Source organism: Mesocricetus auratus, unplaced genomic scaffold, assembly GCF_017639785.1.
Source record: "Mesocricetus auratus isolate SY011 unplaced genomic scaffold, BCM_Maur_2.0 Super-Scaffold_100015, whole genome shotgun sequence".
Taxonomy (NCBI): domain Eukaryota; kingdom Metazoa; phylum Chordata; class Mammalia; order Rodentia; family Cricetidae; genus Mesocricetus; species Mesocricetus auratus.
Genome location: NW_024429198.1, coordinates 8621376 through 8643667, shown reverse-complemented (window position 1 = coordinate 8643667; position 22292 = coordinate 8621376). Strand labels below are relative to the sequence as shown.

General features: G+C 42.3%; 2 protein-coding genes across 8 annotated transcripts in view; one reads left to right on the top strand and one right to left on the bottom strand.

The window, feature by feature from the left end:
* Nucleotides 1-3109, bottom strand: part of Drosha (drosha ribonuclease III) — a 105710-nt gene extending 102601 nt beyond the window's left edge. For 5 of the 6 annotated variants that reach the window (XM_021231798.2, XM_040757643.1, XM_040757644.1 and 2 more), the window contains exons 1-2: nucleotides 2950-3101; nucleotides 1874-1979 (exon numbers count right to left, since the gene is read on the bottom strand). The gene's annotated coding sequence lies outside the window, so the exon portion shown is untranslated. Of the gene's footprint in view, nucleotides 1-1873; nucleotides 1980-2949 lie in introns of all 6 variants that reach the window. The other variant, XM_021231797.2, reaches the window with a different exon arrangement.
* A 139-nt stretch (nucleotides 3110-3248) lies between these two features.
* CUNH5orf22 (chromosome unknown C5orf22 homolog) lies at nucleotides 3249-20567 on the top strand. Of its 2 annotated transcripts, XM_005078019.4 has the most exons (9): nucleotides 3249-3426; nucleotides 4190-4335; nucleotides 7520-7669; nucleotides 11766-12195; nucleotides 13575-13637; nucleotides 13977-14098; nucleotides 15552-15618; nucleotides 18327-18466; nucleotides 19413-20567. In XM_005078019.4, exons 1-9 carry the CDS (start codon nucleotides 3289-3291, stop codon nucleotides 19543-19545), a joined length of 1389 nt encoding a protein of 462 aa, XP_005078076.1. In that variant the 5' UTR covers nucleotides 3249-3288; the 3' UTR covers nucleotides 19546-20567. The 2 variants fall into 2 exon arrangements, with proteins under 2 accessions (XP_005078076.1, XP_012974478.1); XM_013119024.3 differs by lacking the exons at nucleotides 13575-13637; nucleotides 13977-14098; nucleotides 15552-15618; nucleotides 18327-18466; nucleotides 19413-20567 and having other exon boundaries at nucleotides 7520-7687; nucleotides 11766-11898.
* The last annotated feature ends 1725 nt before the right edge of the window (nucleotides 20568-22292 follow it).

Sequence of the window (22292 nt, the reverse complement as noted above, 5' to 3'; positions counted from 1 at the left end):
TTGTTTGCTGTACTAACTCAAAACTAACTACTGCTAAGCTGACCAAAGCACAGCCACCTCCCACCTCTGGTTCAGTATAAGATTGAAGGAAAGGTTTCCTCCATCCCTCACAGGCACGTTCCCCTCCACTGTAACATAAAGTAGGCACAAATCCAAGCCCAAAATCACCCACCACCTTACTAACACACAATTCTTTACTTTCATTCTCAGCTCTTCCCACAGAATAACACTGCCAACATAAATTGAACTGTGGCAAAATGCTTTAAGAAAACATATAAATGGGCTGGAGAGATGGCTCAGAGGTTAAGAGGACTGACTGTTCTTCCAGGCCATGAGTTCAATTCCCAGCAACTACATGGTGGCTCACAACCATCTGTAATGAGATCTGGTGCCCTCTGTCTGTGTAGATGTACATGGGGGCAGGGTGTGGTAATAAATAAATAAATCTTAAAAAAAAAAAAAGAAAACACATAAATACTAAATGCAAAAAAGCCTTAATGTGGAAACATCTTTCTAGGGGCTGAGACTAGCTCAGCAGTGAAGAGCACTTGCTGCTCTTGCAGAGTTCAGTTCCCAGCACCCCAGCTGGATGGCTCAGAATTGCCAGGAGACACAATACCCTCTTCTGGCCTCTGGCAGCACGTGCACACATGCATACATACAAATATGTAGACCAGCAGGTCTCAACCTTCATAATGCAGCAACCCTTTAATACAGTTCCTCACGTTGTAGTGACCCCAACCATAGAATTATTTCGTTAACCCAATGAGGTCGCAACCCATGGGTTGACAACCACTGATGTAGGCACACTGTAATGGCTATTTCTTGGCTGTCAACTATACAGGGTGCACACTTATGAGGGATTTTCTTAATTTGAAGTGGGAAGATCTACTTTGAAAGCAGATCTTTGAGGTAGAAAGACACACCTTTAATTCAGATTTGTAATCTAGATGGAATCTGGGCCATACCTTCTGCTGGAAGCCTATCTAAGGACACTGAAGAAGGAAACTTTTGCTCTTTGCCTGCTTGCTCTCGCCTTGTTGGCAAATCCACTCCTTCAATGGCGTTAGAGCCAACTTCTTCAGGACTCCATTATATAACAAAGACCAGCTGAGACAGCCAGCATCAAGGACTGAGCGACTACTGATTCTTGAACCTTCCATTAATAGCCAGCCGTTATTGGGTTTGCTGAGCCACAGCTGTAAGACATTCTAATAAATCCCCTTTCTGTACATGTAGAAGTTCTTTAACTCTACAGAACCCTGACTAATACACATATATATAAACATATAGATACAGATACATAAAATTAAACAAAAATTTAAAAACTGCTTGTCTTTCTTCTCAAATTGACAAGGTAAAAAAATTACAAATAACTGAGTTCTATCAATTACTGTTTAATAAGCATAGTTACCAAATAGTATGGTTAGTGATGACTCCTCATTCCAATAGTCTCATGATGCAACTTGGGAGCCAAAGAACTACTCCTGGCATCTCAGGCTCCTCACAGCCAAAAGAACTGAGTACAAACTCCACGCTCAGCATCTCCTGAAGCCAACCTCTCCCAGGCTCTCATCCTATTGCCTTCTCCACAAAGCCCCCTCAGCCCGATGGTTAGCATACCCAGCACTATCATGAAACTTCCCTAACTTGTCCAGTGAATTCCCACATCTTACTGACCCTCATTTGTAAAGAATTCTTGATTTCTTTTGGGAACATAATCTCATCCCTTATAGATTACTACAGCTTAGTCTATACGTTCTTTTTGTTGTTGTTGTTGTCATTATTATTATTTTGGTTTTTCGAGACAAGGTTTCTCTGTGTAGCTTTCAACCTGGTCTATAAAGCTACTCACTTCTTTTAGAGAACTTACCAGAAACTGCCTCATGTCACAGGTACCCATGCTGAACTCCTTCAACATGTCACTAGATTCTTGAAATCATTGCTTCATTCAGTCTCTTCTGAATCCTTCACAGCTTCTACACAAAATAAATGGCAGGCAGGTTTTACTCTCCTTGAGCATATGTCTGTGTCCCTTCTGCTTCTCCCACAAATTTGCATTAGTGAAGCCAACTGGGAAGTGGACATCTTTCACTGATTCCTGCATCATTTACTGTCCCAAGCTCTGTAGGCAAACATGGCACACAAACCTGAAGACCTCAGGGATCTCAAAACCCATATGCAAATGTTCAAACAATAATAAAATATCCCCAACATTACAAAAAAGGAAAATTCAATTTGATAAACACAAGAAAATAAAGGTGTAAAGCGTCCAAGATAACAAAAAGGAATATACTGAAGCTAGAGGTGGGCAACAGTCAAGGTAATTAACACCTCTGGACAGTGTAAAAATGGAATGGAACACTCCCTACCAGACCATCCTGGGCGTTTCTACAGACAGAAAAGCTAAAAAATAGTGAAGCACTGCATTGTGAGTGCAAAATTTAATTCAAGAAAGTGGAAAATGCCTATTCCTGGGCTGCCACTTGAAAGCAGGGAAACCGAGGGAGCTATCAAACAGTTTACAGTCCAGGAACGTCAACCGACACAGGGAGTTTCGAGGGGTGACTATAAGTCACTGAGACGCGGCACTTTCGCCGCGGCTGAGCCCTGAAGCCCGGCCTCCTCCTGGCGGATGCTCGCTCGTTCGCTGGTTTGCATCTCCCGCCAGCCTGCGAGGTAGGCGCGGGATTCGGGGCTCGCCTCCTCTCCGGCCCCGGGTGGCCCCGGGCCTGGACCATGGCTTGAGCTCCACAAACAGATGAAAGGCACCCCATCCCGCTTCTGCGTGTCTGCGGGATCTGTACCCTAGGGTCGCTCTTTCGCCCTCGATCTGCACCGAGGCTGCCAGACCCAACTCCCGGGATCACGTCGCTCAGCCCTGGACTCCATTGAAATCCCGACCCTCGATACTCGCTCTCCAAACACCCGCCAGGCGCCCCCGTTTACCTACAGAGAGTCCCCGGGTCGCCGCCAGAGACAAGCCCGGTTACTACAACAGCCTCCACGGCACAGGCGCCACCCGCGCCTCCGGAACAGGAAACACCGGGAATTAAAAAGCAAACCTGAGAAAGCAGAGCCTAGGGAGGGAAAACTCTTGGGTGCACAGCTCGGTAACCTTGGCGCCGTGATTGGAGAGCCAGCGAGAGTGGCGGACATCTAGACCAATGGACACTGCCTTTAGTTCTCATACCCGCCCCCTCCACCTTGACGTCCTCCAATCCGGAAGCGCAACCGGGTGAGGGCGCGTGTCCGCCGCGGAAGGGCAGTGGGGCGCGCGGCTCGGAGATGCCGGGTCCCTCTCCGGGTTCCTCGGAGTCACGGCGGCCTGAGTCGCGCGGAGACATGAGTGACACCGGAGGCGACCACACGCGCCTCCGGCGCTACCCCAGGCTGCCGGTGTGGGTGGTGGAGGATCACCAGGAGGTGAGCGGGCGGCAGGCGCCCCCGAGCTCTGAAAGGGATTCGAACCCCGGCAGCCTGCAGAGACTTGACTGCATTTGACGCTGGCTGCCTGCCTGTCTCCTGCCAAGGAATCATTCTGACGTTTGATGCGAGGGTTGGCCCAGAACCTGCACCCTCGGTTGTGAGCTGGGGACCATAGTTGTAGATCCTGTTACAGAGCTGTTACTGGGGTCTGAGTCTTCAGCGAGTGTTAACGTTCTATGGCAGTGCTGTAGTAACGTGGGTACCTTACGTAGACTTCTGGTAGGCGGCCAGCGAGGTCCATGGGTGTAGGAGACTTGGGTCAGTGGTACAGCGTTTGCCACAGACCTTAGGCTCCACCACCCCCCAGGAAAAAGTGGGGGAAGGGCACTTACTGGTGGGAAAAGATAAAGGAGGAAAAGAAAGACGACTTTGGGTTGGTGTGTGCTTTCAAATTTAGCAGTAAACCTGGGCATATAGCGTGTAGGAGGAGAAAATAAATCAAACAGCCTAGCTCCAGCATCCTAAAGGGACACAAAATGTCCTAAAACTCCAGTTAGTGCTGGAGAGAGTGGTTCTGGGCAGTTGGGTGATAAAGATGGAGATTTTCATCAGAGCCATCTACAGTAAAGCAATTTTAGACTTTTCCACTTTTTAACAACTTGATGCGCTTCAAGCTTGTGCAGATATTATTTATTTATTTATTTACTTTGAGTTTGCCCTTGACAGTGTGAAGTTCTCAGTGTGTCTGTGTCTCTTACAGGTTCTGCCTTTCATATACCGGGCCATAGGTTCGAAGCATCTTCCTGCCAGTAATATAAGCTTTTTACATTTCGACTCACATCCGGACCTCCTTATTCCTGTAAATATGCCAGCAGACACTGTGTTTGATAAGGAAGCACTCTTTGGGTAACACGATTTTCTTTATCATATTTTATGTATTTGAAATACAAGATGTAGCAGATGATAAAACAATAGATTTTGCCACACTACTGTTTGGGGTTTTTTATTTGTTTGCTTGCCTTTTTATTTTGTTTGGAACAAGTTTTTGACGAACTAAAAGAGGCAAAATAGGGACCAGGCATGGTGGCTGATACCTGTGATCACTGAGAGCACTGAGGCAGGAGAGTTACAGTTTGATGACAGCCAGAGACACATCGAAGCTTCTTTGTGGTCAAGTGTTAATTGTCAACTTGACAGAATCTAGACTTACCAGAGGAGTGGGCAAGAGGGCTTGCCTGTGAGGAATTGTCTTGACTGGTTAGTAAAGGCAGAAAGAGCTACCCACTGAAGTAGCGCCACCCCTGACTGAGTTCCTGGCTGTGTCGATGGAGAGAGGGAAGTGAACAGCACCTTTAATTCATCTCTGGTTCCTGGTTATGGATGTGACGTGACCAACTGCTTCAAACTTGCTATCTTGACCCCCTTGTCAAAACCTGTTACTTTTTTTTTTTTTTTTTTTTTTTTTTTTTTGGTTTTTCAAGACGGGGTTTCTCTGTGGCTTTGGAGGAAAACCTGTTACTTTTATTGAAGTGTTTTATCATAGCAACTGGGAAAGAAACTAAGCCCCTGTGCGTGGGTGCATGTGTGGTATATAAGTTTCCTGGCATTGCATCCATATACAACTGTTTTGTAATATGAAAGCAATCATGGATGTTGTTCCAATAAAACTACATCAAATACAAGCCAGTATCTCATGGCCTCTAATTTAGAATTTGAAATGATAGAAGAGATTTGCCAAGTAATCTGAATATGTTCTCCTTCCTCTCCCCTTTTGAAGCCCAGTAGTGGGGTATGAGAAATTCTGACTTTTCTGCAAACAGTCTCGTAATCATCAAAGCTGCATCTTCTGTTTGCCTGTCCTTCCTACAATCGTGTCCTTCCTACACAGTGACTTTTATTTTCAGGTCACAAATCCTGTTGCCTCTCAATTTTCTAAAATCATAGAGATGGCTGGGCAGGTTAGAGCACTTAACACTTGTTGAGGACCCAAGTGTGGTTCCTAGCACCTACACTGAGTGGCTGATAGCCACTTTCTAACTGCACTAAAGTACCTAGCACCATCTTCAGACCTCTGCAGGCAAATGCACTTGCGTGCACATTCTGCATACACACATAATTAAAAGTAAAATAAATCTTAAAAAGAAATAATAGGGATAGAAGTAACGTTGATAATTCATATTCCATCAGGAAGGATTATATGCATATTCAAATAATAGCTCCCTGAAATCCTGTCATTATCTCATATGTAAAATTATATTACATTCAGCCTACTATAGATGTTTTAGTTGACTTTTTTCCAAAATTCCAAGTTAAGACACAAATTCTTAGAGAAATGTGGTAGTTCCACCATTCCCTTACTGTCTTTCATGGTTTAGAAATTGAAAGAGAATGTTAAGCATATAATAGAGCACACATTAGTCATAAAGTAACAGTTCTTAAACTTTTTAGTCTCCTGATTCATTTTTCTAGTTCTGCTTTTTTTTTTTTTTAAGCCTGGGTTGCGTGTAGACTAAAATGGCTTTCTGATGGAAGTCCTTCTTCTGTGTATATGTTTATCTTATTGGTTGTTGAATAAAGCACTGTTGGCCAATAGGGAAGCAAGATAGGTGGGCATAGGAGTGTAAAAGAATTCTGGGAAACAGAGGCACAGTTAGTCATAATGTAGGACATCAGATGAGTAAGAGGTCCAGACCCTTTCTCTGGTAAGAGAAGACCACGTGGAAATACTCAAATTAGCAGTTATGGGTTAATAATTAAGTCAGAGCTAGCCGATAAGAAAACATAGCAAGCCAGGTGGTGATGGTGCACATCTTTAATCCCAGCACTCAGGAGGCAGAAGCAGGCAGATCTCTGAGTTTGAGACCAGCCTGGTCTACAAGATCTAGTACCAGGACACTCTCCAAAGTCATAGAGAAACCCTGTTTTGAAAAGCCAAAAAAGAAAAAAGAAAAAAAAAGAAAAAGAAAAGAAAAGAAACCATAGCAACTGACCAACAGCTTCATAATTAATATAGTGTCTCTGTTATTTGGGGGCAGAGACAGCGGCAGGACGCAGGCAGCTGGCAGAAAGAATGTACGTTACAACTTTCAGCTTGTTATATAGCCAAGGCCTACCTTGAACCCCTGGTTCTCCTGTCTCCACCTCCTCAGTGCAAGAATGCATGTACATATCATCATGCACAAGTGTCCGCATTCTTTCATACTCTTGAAGAAGTAAGCCTTGAAAACAATGTGAATTATAGTTGTATGTATTTAGTCTAAAATTAAAAACAAAATTTTAGGATGCTCATTGTAAAATATTAAAGCATTATGTCTGCATAAGCCAGTTATTGTTGTAAAAAAAATACATTTTTAAAACTATCGTGTAGGATTATTTACATTTTTTTTTAAGATCTGACTTTTGCCCCTGTAAATGACACCTGGGTTTGCTATCTGCTTCAGTCTGTTGCTATGTGTTGTTCTGGTTGAAGTATCTGATGAAAGTTCGTGCTCTCATAGATGTAATTGGAAAATGAGATAGTATGTTCATTACTTATTCAGATATGTAATGTTGTGACTGTTATTTGATTCTCCACTAAAAACTCCACAAGCTTCTGAAAGCTTAGCTGAAATGCAGTATCCAACAACCCAGTCATGTGTCTAAATAACCACAGTTAATTAATCTTTCAGAGAAAAAAGATCATCTCAGTTCACATTTCATTCCCCAGTGCTTTTCCTTGAAGCAACCGTTGTATTTCCCAGTCTAGAACAGAAGGAGGTCTGCTCCTCTTTTTGCTACACAAAATGTTTTATAAAATATCTAGGAGCAAGAATTAATAAAACCAAGAATATTCTTCAGGCAAACTAGCTTTTGGACACAGGTGATTGCTAGTCCTGAAACATAGTGACTGCTAATCCACCTTGTGTGGCGCTTAGGAAGGATACCAGTCCACCATCATGCTTGTGCAAATGTTTGTTTAGTGAAAGGAAAATAGATTTGCATGAAAACAGTTTTAACCTAGTAGTCTCAGGAACTTCGTCAGAGACCATTCACTTGAGACCTGCTGTCTTCAAATGTTCATTAATAGTTTTAATGTTTTTGTTTTTTCCAGAGAATTAAGTATTGAAAATTGGATTATGCCTGCGGTTTACGCTGGCCATTTTTCTCATATAATATGGCTTCATCCTTCATGGGCTCAGCAAATCAGAGAGGGCAAACACCACTTCTTAGTAGGCAAAGATATTTCTACCACCACCATCAGGTAATTTCCTCATTTTGGGTAAGTAGGAAAGGAACTGAATGCCTGTTATTATACTTTGGATTCTTGAATAACTTCCTAAATGCCTCCATACAGAGTCACATTAAGCCCTAGTAGCTCCAAAAAGTTCTTGAATTACCAGAAACAGATTTTTAATTCCCTTGAGCTCTTTCATGTACTCTATATTTGTTTTATGACAGTCTCTGGAATTTGGATTCCATGCTAGCTTCACCAAGTATTTATAGTACCTTATAGATTTATACAACCAATAATGCATTTTCCCCCCTGCTCCTTCTGATGCAATTGTAGTGTATTGAGTTTAACTTTTAGAAATGAGCCAGGCAAGGTGAGTAGCATATATCTATATCACAGCCTTGAGAGGCTGAGGTAGGAGGATGCTGAAATTTTGAAGTCAGCCTGAACTAAAGAGCAAAACCCTGTTTCAAGATGCAAAATAAATACTGGAGGTATAGTTCAATAGTAGAGCACTTGCCCAACATGCTGCAGCCCAGAGTTCAGTTCCCAGCACTGGAAAAAAAAACAAAACATAAAATTTGCCTGGGAGGCCGGGCGTTGGTGGCGCACACCTTTAATCCCAGCACTCGGGAGGCAGAGGCAGGCGGATCTCTGTGAGTTCGAGGCCAGCCTGGTCTACAGAGTGAGTTCCAGGACAGCCTCCAAAACAATACAAAGAAACACTGTCTCGAAAAACCAAAAAGAAAAAAAAATTTGCCTGGGAGTTGTGACACCCACCTGTAATCCTAGCCCTCTATGTAGAGTCAGGAAGGTCTATGGTTCAAGGTTATCCTCAGACACATAGTGAGTTTTAGGCCAGCTAAAGCTACATGAGACCCTGTCTCAAACAAACAAAAATCACTGTTTTTGTTTTCATTTTTCATAAATTGGTGTTTGGATAAGTAGATTTTAGGGTTTTAAATGTATTGTTCTGGTTTTTGGTATTTAGTCTAAGTTAAATTATTATGCCCAGGGCTGGAGGGATAGCTCAGCCATTAAAGGCTAGGCTCACAACCAAAAATATAAATTATTATGTCCTCCAATTTGAGCTATATGTGTGTGGGGTTTTGTATGTGGTATTTAACCAATATCATCTATTTTGTGTTACTACAATGTCTGTCTTTAAAAGTATCAGTCCAGTTCTAAATTCTCTTGGTATAGGAAGAACTTTTTAATCAATGTACTCGTAACTTTTTAGGACCTAAGATAATGGAAATTGTGCCCTCTAATTCTGTATCCTTTTTGATGACAGTGTTACCTTTGGTATTATGTGTTTTTGTCATTCATATGAGTACTGTCATCTTGGTTTATGAAAATTGTACTTACTATGTAATTTTTGAAAAGTAATTAAAACTCAACATATAACAAATATTGTACATAAAATGGTCTATATGAAAAGGTGAGTTCCATTTGTTGAGTGGACCTAATAGAACCTGTAAAATCAAATCATTTTGTATAGGCTAACAGATTTTTGTTGTTACTGTTATTCAACAGCCTCACAACAGCCCTTCTCTGTCCTCCCAAATGCTGGAGTTAAACATGTGAACCACTGTGCCAGCTTGATATGGATATTTATGTGTGAGAGAGAGGTTTTCTTTTTTATTTTGAGACAGTTCTCACTTTATGTTGCCTTGGATAGCCTAGAACTCTCTATGGAGACCGGGCTGGCTTTGAACTCACAGAGATGTGTCTTCTAAGTGCTGGGATTAAAGGGTTCACCACACCATGGGGTATGGTTTTGATTTTCTGAGACAGGGCCTTATTCTGGCACAGAACATCACAGATATTTTTGGAAGCTGAATATAAAAGTACAGCTTTGGGGATATTGTGCTTACCTCATGATTTAGTCCAGCAAGTAAAAATGTATGAACAGCCGATTGCATGTAGGCATGAATCTGAGTTTATTTATTTGCAGAATAGAAGCAAAGTAAAACTTGCTTATTAAGAAGAATATGAGGCTTCAGAGATAGCTGAACTGGTACAGTGCGTCACAGTATAAACCTGAGGACCTGTGTTTGATCCCGGAGCCTGTGTGAAAAAGCTAGGCGTGGTGCACATCTGATGCCAGTGCTGAGGAGGCAGAGCCTGGCGGGTCTGTATGGCTCCCAGGCCAGCCAGAACAGCCTACTAGTGAGCTCCAGAACAGCAAAAGACTCCCTGAGCTAACTAGCTTCCGCATACACACACTGGCCTGCATGCCACACAAAGACTAGAATTTAAGGTAGAGTTACAGTCTTTGTCTTCATTGGGATGTTTATTTTTATGTCATTGATCTGTTTTGAAAACTATCTTCTTTTTAAGTTATAGTGTGAGGACTGACTGAGGGTGAAGATTGAAGCTCCGACTCAATCCCTAGCACACTATGGGCACAGGCCCATAATGCAAGCACTCAGGAAGTACAGACAGGACAATTAGTAGTTTAGGGTCAGTCTAGATATGTGAGACCCTGTCTTAAGTCATTTTAAAGCTGTATATAATAAGTGTGGACAAGTCGGGGATAAGTTGTATTATTTTTGTTTAGTAGAGTTGTTGTGGAATAGTAATTTAAGATGTGTTACATTGGTTTGATTAAATAAAATTAAACTGGGGTCAGGAGGTTGAGTCAGCAGCTAGCTGACAGAAGAGGTAGGGAGGAGCCAGGTGTAGCTAGGGTTCTTACCTGGGGGTAGACCAGAAGGACGTCAGTTTTGGGGGGAGATGCAAGCTAGGAGAGAAGGTTAGCTGCCTGCTATTGGAACCAGTATTTCACTTCAGCCTTTGAATCCTGGTTTCTATAAAGGGATAGGGATCTAGAAAAAGTTCCCTTTAGCAGCAGAGATAGAGCCAGTGCCTGAGGGAATAGAATTCCCAACTGGCTATGGCCACTGCAGCCAAACCTCCGAGTTGCACTTGCCTATTACGACAGCAGTGGCTTAAGAGGCAGCTACTGAATTTAATGAAAAACAACACAGTATGCCTCTGAAACATATATTTGAATTTAGTGTTCTGAGTACTCCCTAAGACATAATATAGTCAAAAAGCTGACGATGCACTGATATTTTTAGAATCAGAAATCTTGCCTACATATTCATGTTGTCCCAGAATTCTTGGAAGCCTGAGGCAAGAAGATCACTTGAGACCTAGAGATGGATGCCACAATGAACAACTTAGTCACATTCTGTTTCTTTAAAAAGGAAGAAAAAAAAATCAGGGCTGGAGAGACAACTGAACAGATAAGAGCACTTTCTGCTTCATCAAATGACTGCAGTTGGGATCTCAGCACCCAGGTCAATAAGCTCACACACACCTGTGTCTCCAGCTCCCTTCTGACCGCCATGGGTACCTACACACTTACATACACACACAAGAGAGATAGAGACAGTGACAAAGAGAAAGACAGAGAGAGAAAGTAGACCAAAATAAATCTGTAAAGCAGAAATCCAGGACTCAAACTGAATTTTAAGTTACTTTTAATGTTAAAAATTCTGTGATTATGTACTTTAAAGGAAACTAGAAAGTATTTCAGAAAGAACTTCTATGTTCAGAGAAATTATTTCTTATAAATTTTTCCTTAGAGTTTTTTATTTACATTTTTGACGGTGTGTATGTGTGTTTGTGTGTGTATGTGTGTGTGTGTACACAAGGTCCCACTTTGTAGACCAGGTTGACCCCATACTTGCACCAGCCCTGGCTTCCCAAGCTCTGAGATTACAGACATGAGTCACCATGCTTGGCTCCTTCTGTGTTCATGTTGCTCTGTCTCTGGAGTCCTCATGGGCCAATGTAACTTTCCACCTTCATGCTCTTGACTGGTCAGCAGGGATGGCACAGCACTGCTCCATACACCTGCTTTCCTATCATAGTCACTGACCAGAGCTTCTGAGGTGGCCACATCTAGCTGCAATGTGGACTGCAAAAAGATGTATAGTCTTTACTTTGGGCAGTGGTGTGCCAGCTCAGAATGTGGGGAAACTGTTTCTACTAAAGACTAAGAACAAGTGTCAAAGTCCCTTATTTTTGTCACATGGGTCGTATTTCTGCAGTATCATAGTATAATGTCAGCTAATATGCTCATCTCTTAAAGTATGTTTTTCCTTTGACCCAGGGTTACCAGTACAGATTATTACTTCTTAAGTGACGGTCTATTTGTACCTGAAGACCAGCTAGAGAACCGAAAACCATTACAGTTGGATGTGATTATGGTAGAACCTTACAAACTCTGTAACAGTCAAGATGACAATGACTCTGTGTCTTCTGCAAAGAAGCCCAAGCTGGCACTGGGCAGTAGAGAGAGCACTGCCACTGCTCATGGGGACCCTTCCTCAGAAGGACTGCAAAGGAATGCAGTGACACCAAGAAGTGACCATGCTTGCCAAGAGCCGCCATGCCCATGTTCTTCTGGAGACCAGCAGTGCCCGAGCACAAGCAGCACGGGGGACATTCTGGAGACGCTGAAGAATAGAGATGCTTTTGTTTTAGATATTGACTTGGATTTTTTTTCTGTCAAAAATCCCTTCAAAGAAATGTTCACTCAGGTAAATGTGGCATTACAGATAGCAAGCTTTCTATAAACATCCAGATGATAATTATCTTCAGGTTAAAGGCCATGTTTTCTGCCACATACTCTTCTGTTCTTTTCCAGTCTTTTAAAATTATATATAAGCTTGTCATTCCTCATTAGAAATTTCAAAATCTAAAATACTCCAAAACCCAAAACTTTGTACATAATGATGAAGTATACCCATAAAGTCCCCCAATATCCCAAAATCTGAAAAACTCCTGGAATTTGGTAGCACTTCTGCTTCTAAGCATCTCAGATAAGGATATCTAAACTACATTATACTTTATGATTTACTAGCTACATTTTTATTGTTCACTACATGAATTTATTTATTTTGGGATAGTGGCTCCACAGCACACATGTGGAAGTCAGAGGACAATTTTCCAAGGTCAGTTTCAAAATCATCAGGCTTGGTGGCAGGCACCTGTATTCTCTGAACCACCTAACCTGCCCAGCTATATTTTTAATATAAATAAAGATAGCAAGGCAAAGCAGAGAGGCACATACTTGTAATACCAGAACTTGGGAAGTAGATACAGGAAATCATGAGTTCAAATCCAGCCTGGGCTATGTTTCTGGGAAAAGAATGATATAGGTAATTCCTGCTCGTTGCATCTATTGCTTACGAACTGTGTCATCCTGGGAAAGGAACTTGCCTTTCTGACTTGCAGTGTAAGCACCCACAGCCTGCTGCTCCCCTAGCTTGCTCAGAGTTGTGGGTTCAATCCTCAGTGCTGCAAAGTAAATACTTAAATAATGAGTAAGCCCCAGCTCATAGTATTGTTATAATCGTTGAAGCACTGAACGCATGCCCCAGAATTGTGCCTAGTCCATTTTAGCTCTTACCTCGCACTGGGCCAGACGCAGCATTTTAGAGATGGAGCTGTCTAGTTATATTTTTAAGAAAGTTACTTCTTTTTTTAACTTAAAAAATTGAGCTACATTAGGCATCTTTCTCTTAACTCAGGTTCTGTGTCTGTGTGTCTGCAAGTCAGCATTGCTTCTGTATTCCAGATGTCTGTCTGTTGCTAGGGAAATAGCTGCATATATACATCCTATCATCATCAGTGAAGACATCTGTCTCCCATAAACAGCTAAAGGCTACATTACCCATTCACATAATGGTATAGTTTAGATATACTTCTATGATCTGTTAGCCCATTAGCTAATTTTTATACTGTGTTCTGCCCAGCTGGATAAATTTGTCCTGAAAACATAGATCTGCTTTGGAAATCTAAAGTATACAGTGTGCCTGATTCTCCCAGACAAACCTTTGGACATTATCTCAGATATTCTTTGGGTATCACAGGCATATTGTTAGAAACTCCTAACCTTGGTATTTTTGTTTTATAGGATGAGTACAAAATTCTACAGGAGCTTTACCAGTTTAAAAAGCCTGATAGTAACCTTACTGAGGTAAACCCTGCACTTTACCTACCACTAAAGACTTTCATTATTATGTTGTTTAAGAGACAGTTTGTTTAGTTCTAGCCAGCCTCAAATTCAGCCTCTTGAGTGCTGGGATTGTAAGTGTGAGCCACCTTGCCTGGCTCTAATAATATTTTATAGCTTATTTAAATGTTCTCCACTACCCAGATTCTTTGTGTGCATACAGATAGTCACGCATACATGTATGTTTTTTTGGTGAATGCTTCAGTACAGAGAAAATATTTTTAACTAAATAAGTTGATATTTTCATAACAGTGTTTTACCTGTTTTTTCAAGGAATAACTTAGTGTTTCAATGTTTTCAAAGGAAGATTTGGTAGACATTGTTGATACTCGAACTCATCAATTAGAAGATTTAGAAGCAATTTTTGCTGATTTGTGTGATGGTGATGGTGAAGAAACTGTACAGAGATGGGCTTCAAACCCTGGGTAAGACCCCCTAACCTTTTTCTTCCCCAAATCTTGAATTGTCCATTCTAGATACATTTCCATGTCTGTTGGACAAAGTGATATTTAGAATCAAGGGTTAGGGAGATGGCTTACTCAATAAAGTAACTGCCACATTGCCATGAGGACCTGAGTTCAGGTCCTGAGAATCTTTTTAAAAAGCTAGGCTTGGTAGTAATAGGAAGGTGGAGATAAGAGTACCCTGTAGCTCACTGGTCAAGCAGTCTAGCTGATGATGAGCATCATAGTCATTGAAAGATGCTATCTCAAAAACTAACCAAAGATAACCAATGTTGACCACTGCCTTTATTGAGCACTGTTTATGTGGTCTCTGTCAGAGGATTTGGAAGTAGAGACAGGAAGAGCAGGAGTCGAAGGTCACCATCAGCTGCATGTTGAGTTACAAGCTAACCTAGGCTTTATGAAATAAAGTTACTTTTCCAAAATAACAGTAATAATAGTAATATTTAATTTTGTCAAAAAGATGGCCAATGAGGTGGTGCATACCTTTAATCCTAGCACTCAGGAGGTAAAAGCAAGAGGGTCTCCTTGAGTTCCAGGTCAGCCAGGGCTACATAGTGAGACCTGTTTCAAATTAGTTTAAGGAAAATGGTATTGAACAACTCTATCTTTCATCTCTCAACTGTCATTTGACCATGTATCCTTGGTGGAGCTCTATTTTTTAATCATTAGTATTTTTTGTATAGGGCTGGCCGTGGATTGAACCCAGAACCTTGTACATGCTAGCTAGCAAGCACTGAGCTATATACTCCTGTCATAGTTAGGGCTACTATTGCTATGGTGAAACATGACCACAGCAAGTTGGGGAAGAAAGGATTTATTCAACTTATGCTTCCACATCACAGTTCATCATCAAAGGAAGTCAGGGCGGGAACCTGGAGACAGGAACTGTAGCAGAGACCATGGAGGAACGCTGCTTACTGGCTTGCTCCTTATGTCTTGCTTGACCTGCTTTCTTATAGAACCCAGAACCACCAGCCCAGGGATGATACCATCCACAATGGCCTGGACTTTCCCCATTGATCACTAATTAAGAAAATTCTCTACAGGCTTGCATACAACCTGATCTTATGGAGGCATTTTCTCAATTGAGGTTTCCTCCTCTCAGGTGACTCTTGGGTCAAGTTGACATAAAACTGTCCATCACAACTCATAGCCCCAATCCATGATAAAGAAAAAAAACTGAGCCAGGCAGTGGTGGCACATACCTTTGATCCCAGCGATTGGAAAGCAGAGGCAGTGTTCAAGACCAGCCTGGTCTACAAAGCTACTTCCAAGACAGCCAGAGCTGTTACACAGAGGAACCCTGTCTTGGGGGGGTGGGAGGTACGCAATACCTTATATCTAGTATGCCATTTGCTGCTAATGCTAGTCAAAGTTATTCTGTATAATGACTGGGATGGCTTTTTTCCAGAATGGAATCACTAGTTCCACTTGTACAGAGTTTGAAAAAACGGATGGAAGTACCAGACTATGAGATGGTAAATATTTTATATTATTATAAAATTGATGCTTTATGCAGGTGATCTTTCTGGGTGGAATTTTTGTTAAAGAGTGATCAAGCATATACTTTTCAGAAAATATTTTTAAAAATATTTTTCTGGGGGGCAGGGGCTGGAGAGATGGCTCTGCAGTTAAGAGCACCAACTGTTCTTCCAGAGGACCTGGGTTCAATTCCCAGCTCGTAGCCGTCTGTGACTCTAGTTCCAGGAGGCACAACACCCATGGCAAAACACCAATGCACATAAAATACAAATAGATAAAATTTTTAAAATGTATTTTCCAGGAAAAAAAGATTCTTATCTATCTAAGCAGCAAAGGTAGTCTGAATCTTTTATTGTTTTTACTATGACTTGAGGTAGGGCCTCATGCAACCCCCCTGGCCTGTATAACTCATGATCCCCCTGCCTCCACCTCACAGTTCTGGTATTTCAGGCACACACCAACATGCCCAGCTGTTACTACTTCTTTGTTTTTTGTTTTTTGTTTTTTTTTGCTGTGCTTCTTGATAGTCCAATCTCACCTCACCATCCATAATTTAATCTATAATTTCTAATATCATCCATTTGTTCATTTTTCTTCTATTTTCAGAGAAGGTTTCACTGTGTGGCCCTGGCTGACCTGGAACTTGCTATGTAGACCAGGCTGGCCTCAAACTTCCTGTGATAAGTGCTGGGAATAAAGGGATATACCACCACACCTGACCATTATTTCTTACTTAGGTTCTTTTCCTTTCTCTGAAAACTTACCTTATCATAAAAACCAAAAGAGAAAGAAGAAAATTGTGCCTGATTTGTTTTAAATGTTAGTTCCTTGCCGCTTATCAATAGTGACCGAGTGGTGAAACAAAAACTTAATAGTCCTCACAGCATCTGACTCCATCACCTTACAGTCCTCACAGCATCTGACTCCATCACCTTACAGTCCTCACAGCATCTGACTCCATCACCTTACAGTCCTCACAGCATCTGACTCCATCACCTTACAGTCCTCACAGCATCTGACTCCATCACCTTATAGTCCTTACAGCATCTGACTCCATCACCTTACATTCCTCACAGCATCTGACTCCATCACCTTATAGTCTTCACAGCATCTGACTCCATCATCTTATAGTCCTCACAGCATCTGACTCCATCACCTTACAGTCCTCACAGCATCTGACTCCATCACCTTACAGTCCTCACAGCATCTGACTCCATCACCTTACAGTCCTCACAGCATCTGACTCCATCACCTTACAGTCCTCACAGCATCTGACTCCATCACCTTATAGTCCTCACAGCATGGCTCCATCACCTTATAGTCCTTACAGCATATATTTTCCTTCTTGACCCAATATTTGTGAAAACTTTAAGCTTTAAAAGTCTAAGTGAAGCCAGGAAGGGCTTCACTATAGTTGCCCTACTCTGGGAGTGGAGGCTCCATTAGCAAGCTCCAGGCTAATCTGGACTACATGTTTCCTTCAAAGGCAGTCTCAGCTGTATAGCAACACAGTTCAGGTGCATTTCTCAGATTGTTAAGATGCTACAACTGAGAGCCCAGTTCTCCTGTCTGAATCTGCTCTCATCAGTAAAAGGAGTTTTACTGTTTTCTTTGGTTGTGGAATACTGCCATACCGCTTATTCTAGCTGGTGTTTACTAACTTAGTCTTCACTTGCAAAATAAAATAAATAACAGCAAAAGAATATCATGGTTAACGCTTGCTAAACCAAGGCTTACTCTTTTCTGAAAATGGCACTTGTTATAAAAAACACATGTTAGGGCTGGAGAGATGGCTCAGCAGTTAACAGCAGGGCTGCTCTCTCAGAAGACCCAGGTTCAGTTGTCAGCACCCACGTGACCACTGAGAACCATCTGTAACTCCAGTTCCAGGGGATCTGATGCCCTCCTCTGTCCCCTGTAGGCGCCGCATACATGTGGTTGTGTACGTGCCTGCAGGCAAAACACCTATACACATAACATGAAAAAAGAATGATAGGAAGCCTGGTGGCGCACGCCTTTAATCCCAGAACTCAGGAGGCAGAGGCAGGTGGATCTCTACGAGTTCGAGACCAGCCTGGTCTACAGAGCTAGTTCCAGAACAACCTCCAAAACAATACAGAGAAACCCTGTCTCGAAAAACGAAAAAAGAAAAAAGAAAAAATGATAGGTGCATGATACTCAGGGCTTGAAAATACTGATGTAATCAAATGTGTGTTCAGGTAAGTATGCCTTGAAGAGTTCCTTGGTTGTTCTCTCTCTCTCTCTCTCTCTCTCTCTGTCTCTCTCTCTCTCTCATCACAATGCACATACAGAGATCAGACTATAGAATTGGTTCTCTCCTGCTTTTGTGTGGGTTCCTGAGATTGAACTGAGGTCCAGCTTTCAGTGGCAAGCACTTTTATGGGCTGAGCCATATCACTGTCCCGTCACCTTTATTTTTGAGATAAGGTCTCTCACTGAATGTGAAGCTCCTGAGTTCAGCTTGGCTCACTGGCCAATGAGCTTTAACAATGTGCCTATCTCCTCACTTCCCGTCCACAATCTCAAGAATCTCGTAAAACCAGTAAAGTCTTCAGGTGTCATTTGGAGCCTTTGTTTTCAGTATTGGGCCTTGAAGCCAGCGCTTGCGCATGCTAGGCATACACTCTACCATTGAGCTGTATACCTAGCTCACGGTATCATTTTTAATTTCTTTTATTTTCAGGTTCACCAGGCTGGACTAACCTGCGATCATTCAGAACTCCCTCATCATGTCAGCACAGAAGAAGAAATTGAGTATCTTATTCAGTCTATGTATTATTTACTGAAAAATCTTCCAAAGCCTACTCTTGTGACAATCGCAAGGTTGGTGTGGTTGGCTGAGTGACAGTCCATCTCAGGTGTCCATGTCCCACTCTCTGGACCCTGTGGATGTGTCTGCACAGCAGTGGGACTTTGCAGTATGATGGATGCAAGAGTTTTGATATGAGTTATCCTAAATTACCTGAGTGGAACCAGGGTGGCACAAGATTCTAGTAAGAGGAGTCTGGATAACAGAATCAGAGAAGGGGATGTGGTGTGTAAGGGGCTGTTCTGCCAGCTTTGAACATAGAGAATAAGTCTCCTCTCGGGAGAAATGCAGGCAGCATCTCGATGGGGCTTGTGAGGTCTAAAGAGCGTGTAGACCATGATCTGGTGAGATGACTGAGTAAAGTACCAGCCATCAAGTATGAGGGCCTGCGTTCAGCCACAGTAGCACATGCTTGTCACACACACTTGAGAGCAGAGGCAGGGAGGTCACAGGAAGCCTGAGACCAACCTGGTCTACATAACCAGTTCAAGGCCGTCCAGGTCCACATAGCAACGTCCTGTCTCAGAGAAAAGTACAGAAAGTTGGTAATTGTACCTGCCCTATCGAATAGCTTTTTAAAAATAGTGATAAAGAGCAAGTCTTGTGGGACTGGAGAGATGGCTCAGTGGTTAAGAGCACTAACTGCTCTTCCAGAGGACCCGGGTTCAATTCCCAGCACCCACATGGCAGCTCACAACTGTCTGTAACTCTAAGATCTGACACCCTCACACAGACATTCATACAGACAAAACACCAATAAACATAAAATAAAAATAAATAGAAAAAAGACTTGACAGGAAACTTGCAACATTCCAAAAAAGAACAAGTCTTGTAAAGCACCTAAGGTGTGTGAGCATCTGCCAGGTCTCAGGCACCCGCATGTCTCTTCAGTGACAGCAGCCCACACAGGCTGTCCCTCCACACTAACGACGTGACCCTTCCTCTTTCTCTCGGCTGCAGGTCAAGTCTGGATGATTACTGTCCTCCTGAGCAAGTTGACACCATTCAGGAAAAGGTCCTCAGGGTGCTGCATTCACTCTATGGGGCCCTGGACACTCACCTGGCGTATGCAGAACAGTCTCCTCCTTGCTGAAGGAGACAGCACTAGGCCCCTGTGCAATTTGGTACAGTAGCGGGGCTTTTGTTTGTGAGTCTTCCAGAGTACATTTTCATTTTTTGGTTTTTCAAGACAGGGTTTCTTTGTGTAGCCTTGGCTGTCCTGGAACTCGCTCTGTAGACTAGGCTGGCCTCAAACTCACAGAGATCCTCCTGCCTCTGCCTCCTGAGTGCTGGGATTAAAGGCATGTGCTACCACTGCCCAGTCAGAGTACACTTTTTAATGTTAACTTTCAGTTGAAATCATTCAGATTTTTTTTTTTTTTTTTTGGTTTTTCGAGACAGGGTTTCTCTGTATTGTTTTGGAGGCTGTCCTGGAACTTGCTCTGTAGACCAGCCTGGCCTCTTACTCACAGAGATCCGCCTGCCTCTGCCTCCTGAGTGCTGGGATTAAAGGCATGTGCCACCAACGCCCAGCCAGTCAGAATTTTTTAATCTGGAATAAACATCAGTTGATAAATACGTCAGTTGGGGTAGAGGTGGGGGATGTTTGTTTGATTTGGTTTTATTGTTTTTACAAAAAATCTGTTAACCCGTTTATTGGGAGTATTGGCTATCTTTCTTGTTTTCTGTGTTGTCTTTGATTTTTTTTCTTCCCTGAACAGAATTCTGGATTATATGAGATTTATTTATTTATTCATTCAGCTGATACTTATTTAGCACTTTCCTGTGCCAGACACTGTTAATGGCAAGATGCCCTGCCCTCCTGTGAGAGACACATGAGAAGCAAATATGGACTGTGGACAGTCTCAGGAAAAAAGAGAGTCACAAGTGTGTCTCGGCATGTGGCTAATTCTCAGGTACACTGGCCTCATAGAAAGTAACATTCTCAAAGGTGATCAGAAAGATCCCAGTCCATGAGAATGTTACAGCAAGGCTGCCTGTCTAAGGATGTTGAATTGAACCCACACTTTTGCCTAATGTTTCCAGCATTGTTTTTATGCAAGAGTTCTGGGAGTAAACCTGACCAAATAAAATTTCCCTTTTTGTTGCTTGTCATTTTTTTGTTTGGTTTTTGTTGTTTGGTTTTTGGTTTTTAGACACAGTTTATCTGTGTAGGCCTGGCTGTCCTGGAATTCGCTCTGTACACTGGGCTAGCCTCTAACTCAGAGAACTACCTACCTTTATCTCTCAAGTGCTGGGAGTAAAGGTGTGCACCAATACTGCCTGGCTGCTTGTAGCTTTTGATCATTGGAAAGGCTTTGGGAAGTTTTTTCCTCCAGGTGGTCATTGTGGGCCTCAGTTGTCATTTAGTCACTAAGTGTCACATTATTGGCAGTCAGGGTCAAGAGGCTAGAAAGTTGCTGAGCAGCTAAGAGCACTTGCTGCTCTTTCAGAGGATTGGAGCTCCCAGGACCCGAGTGGCAGCTCACAGCCTCTTGTAACCCCAGAGCTAGAGGCCAGCACTCTCCTGTGGCCTCCCAGCACCACACACACTTGTGCATACCCACACATAAACACATAAATAAAAGTAGATCTTAAAAATCAAGGTGAACACATTTTCCGATAAACCACCTTTTTTGGAAAATTGCATCTTTGTGACCTGACATAAGTACCCAAGGACATATCTGCCTTCCACCAGCCTCCAATGACTGGACACAATGGGTCCTGTCTTAGGTGAATACGAGCATGAGGACATTTTCCATTATAGTCTCTCCCCAAGTAAAGAAGGGAATTTTATCGGGGAGACTCGTGCAGGTTTTTGCTGGAAAGACATATCACTGTATATAGAAGAGAATATTTTCTGCTCTATGCATTTGGAGATCATGCTTTATATATTTAATGAGCTAAGTTTGACCTTAGTGACCCAGAAGAGTGACTAGGCAATTAGCTGGATTAAACTCATTGCTGGAAACGGGAGACATGTTTTAACGATGTAGCATCCTCCCCCTTGCCTCTGCAGACACCAGCATTGCCACCTCTGCGGCCATGAATAAGACACTCTTTGTCATGGAAGTTATTCTCCGTTCGCCTCTGTCCACTCTTTGCTTCACTTTTGCTCAGTGGTTACTTTTAACAGCTTAATTTCTGTTCCTTTAACGGGTAAGATGGTGTGTAAAGAAAAAAATAAAGCATCCGTCATTCCCACCTGAGCAAGCAGCGGCTTTTGTTAGTGCGGGTCACCTCCAGCCCTCATCTGCACGTGTGCCTGTGGACTTGTGCAGCCAAAGTCAGTCACTTGACTGCAGCTGGTACTCCAGGACACATGACCCCTGACATTCATCGGTAGATGGAAACATGCTCCCTTTTATAGTGGCAATATTTTCCCCTGGTGAATTCTCTTGTCACTATGAAAGTTTGTATTGTGTAAGCAAAGTTAACTGATTAGGCTTCCATTTTGATACAGTATCTACACAAAAGGTTTGTGTTCATACAAAATTAGAACTGAAAATTGTGCTTTTAAATTTTGAAAATTTTCTGTTAGAGTTCTGTAAATAGGCATTAGTTTTACAAATTTTTTATTCTGTGTTCTAAGTGAAATTAAATGACATTTGGCAGTTTTAAGGCTTTTCGGTCAAACTAGCACTAATTATTCTTTATGTCAGTCTGTTGATTTCATTGGTTTTTAGCTGTTTCGTTTTGAATTTTTGTTGTTGGGAGGGTTGTTATTATTTGTTATGATTCCAGTGAACTCTTGTGTGATCCATCATTTTTTAACCTGGATTGGATTACAGGTTGTTGGTATACACCTGTAATCTCAATACCCAAGCTAATGCAGGAAGG

What these genes read in the sequence shown, in the direction of transcription:
- CUNH5orf22 (XM_005078019.4), top strand. Translation starts at nt 3,289, where the DNA reads ATGCCGGGTCCCTCTCCGGGTTCCTCGGAGTCACGGCGGCCTGAGTCG. An exon ending in GATAAGGAAGCACTCTTTGG is followed by an intron (nt 4,336 to 7,519) that starts GTAACACGATTT and finishes TGTTTTTTCCAG; the next exon opens with AGAATTAAGTATTGAAAATT. An exon ending in AAGTACCAGACTATGAGATG is followed by an intron (nt 15,619 to 18,326) that starts GTAAATATTTTA and finishes TTTTATTTTCAG; the next exon opens with GTTCACCAGGCTGGACTAAC.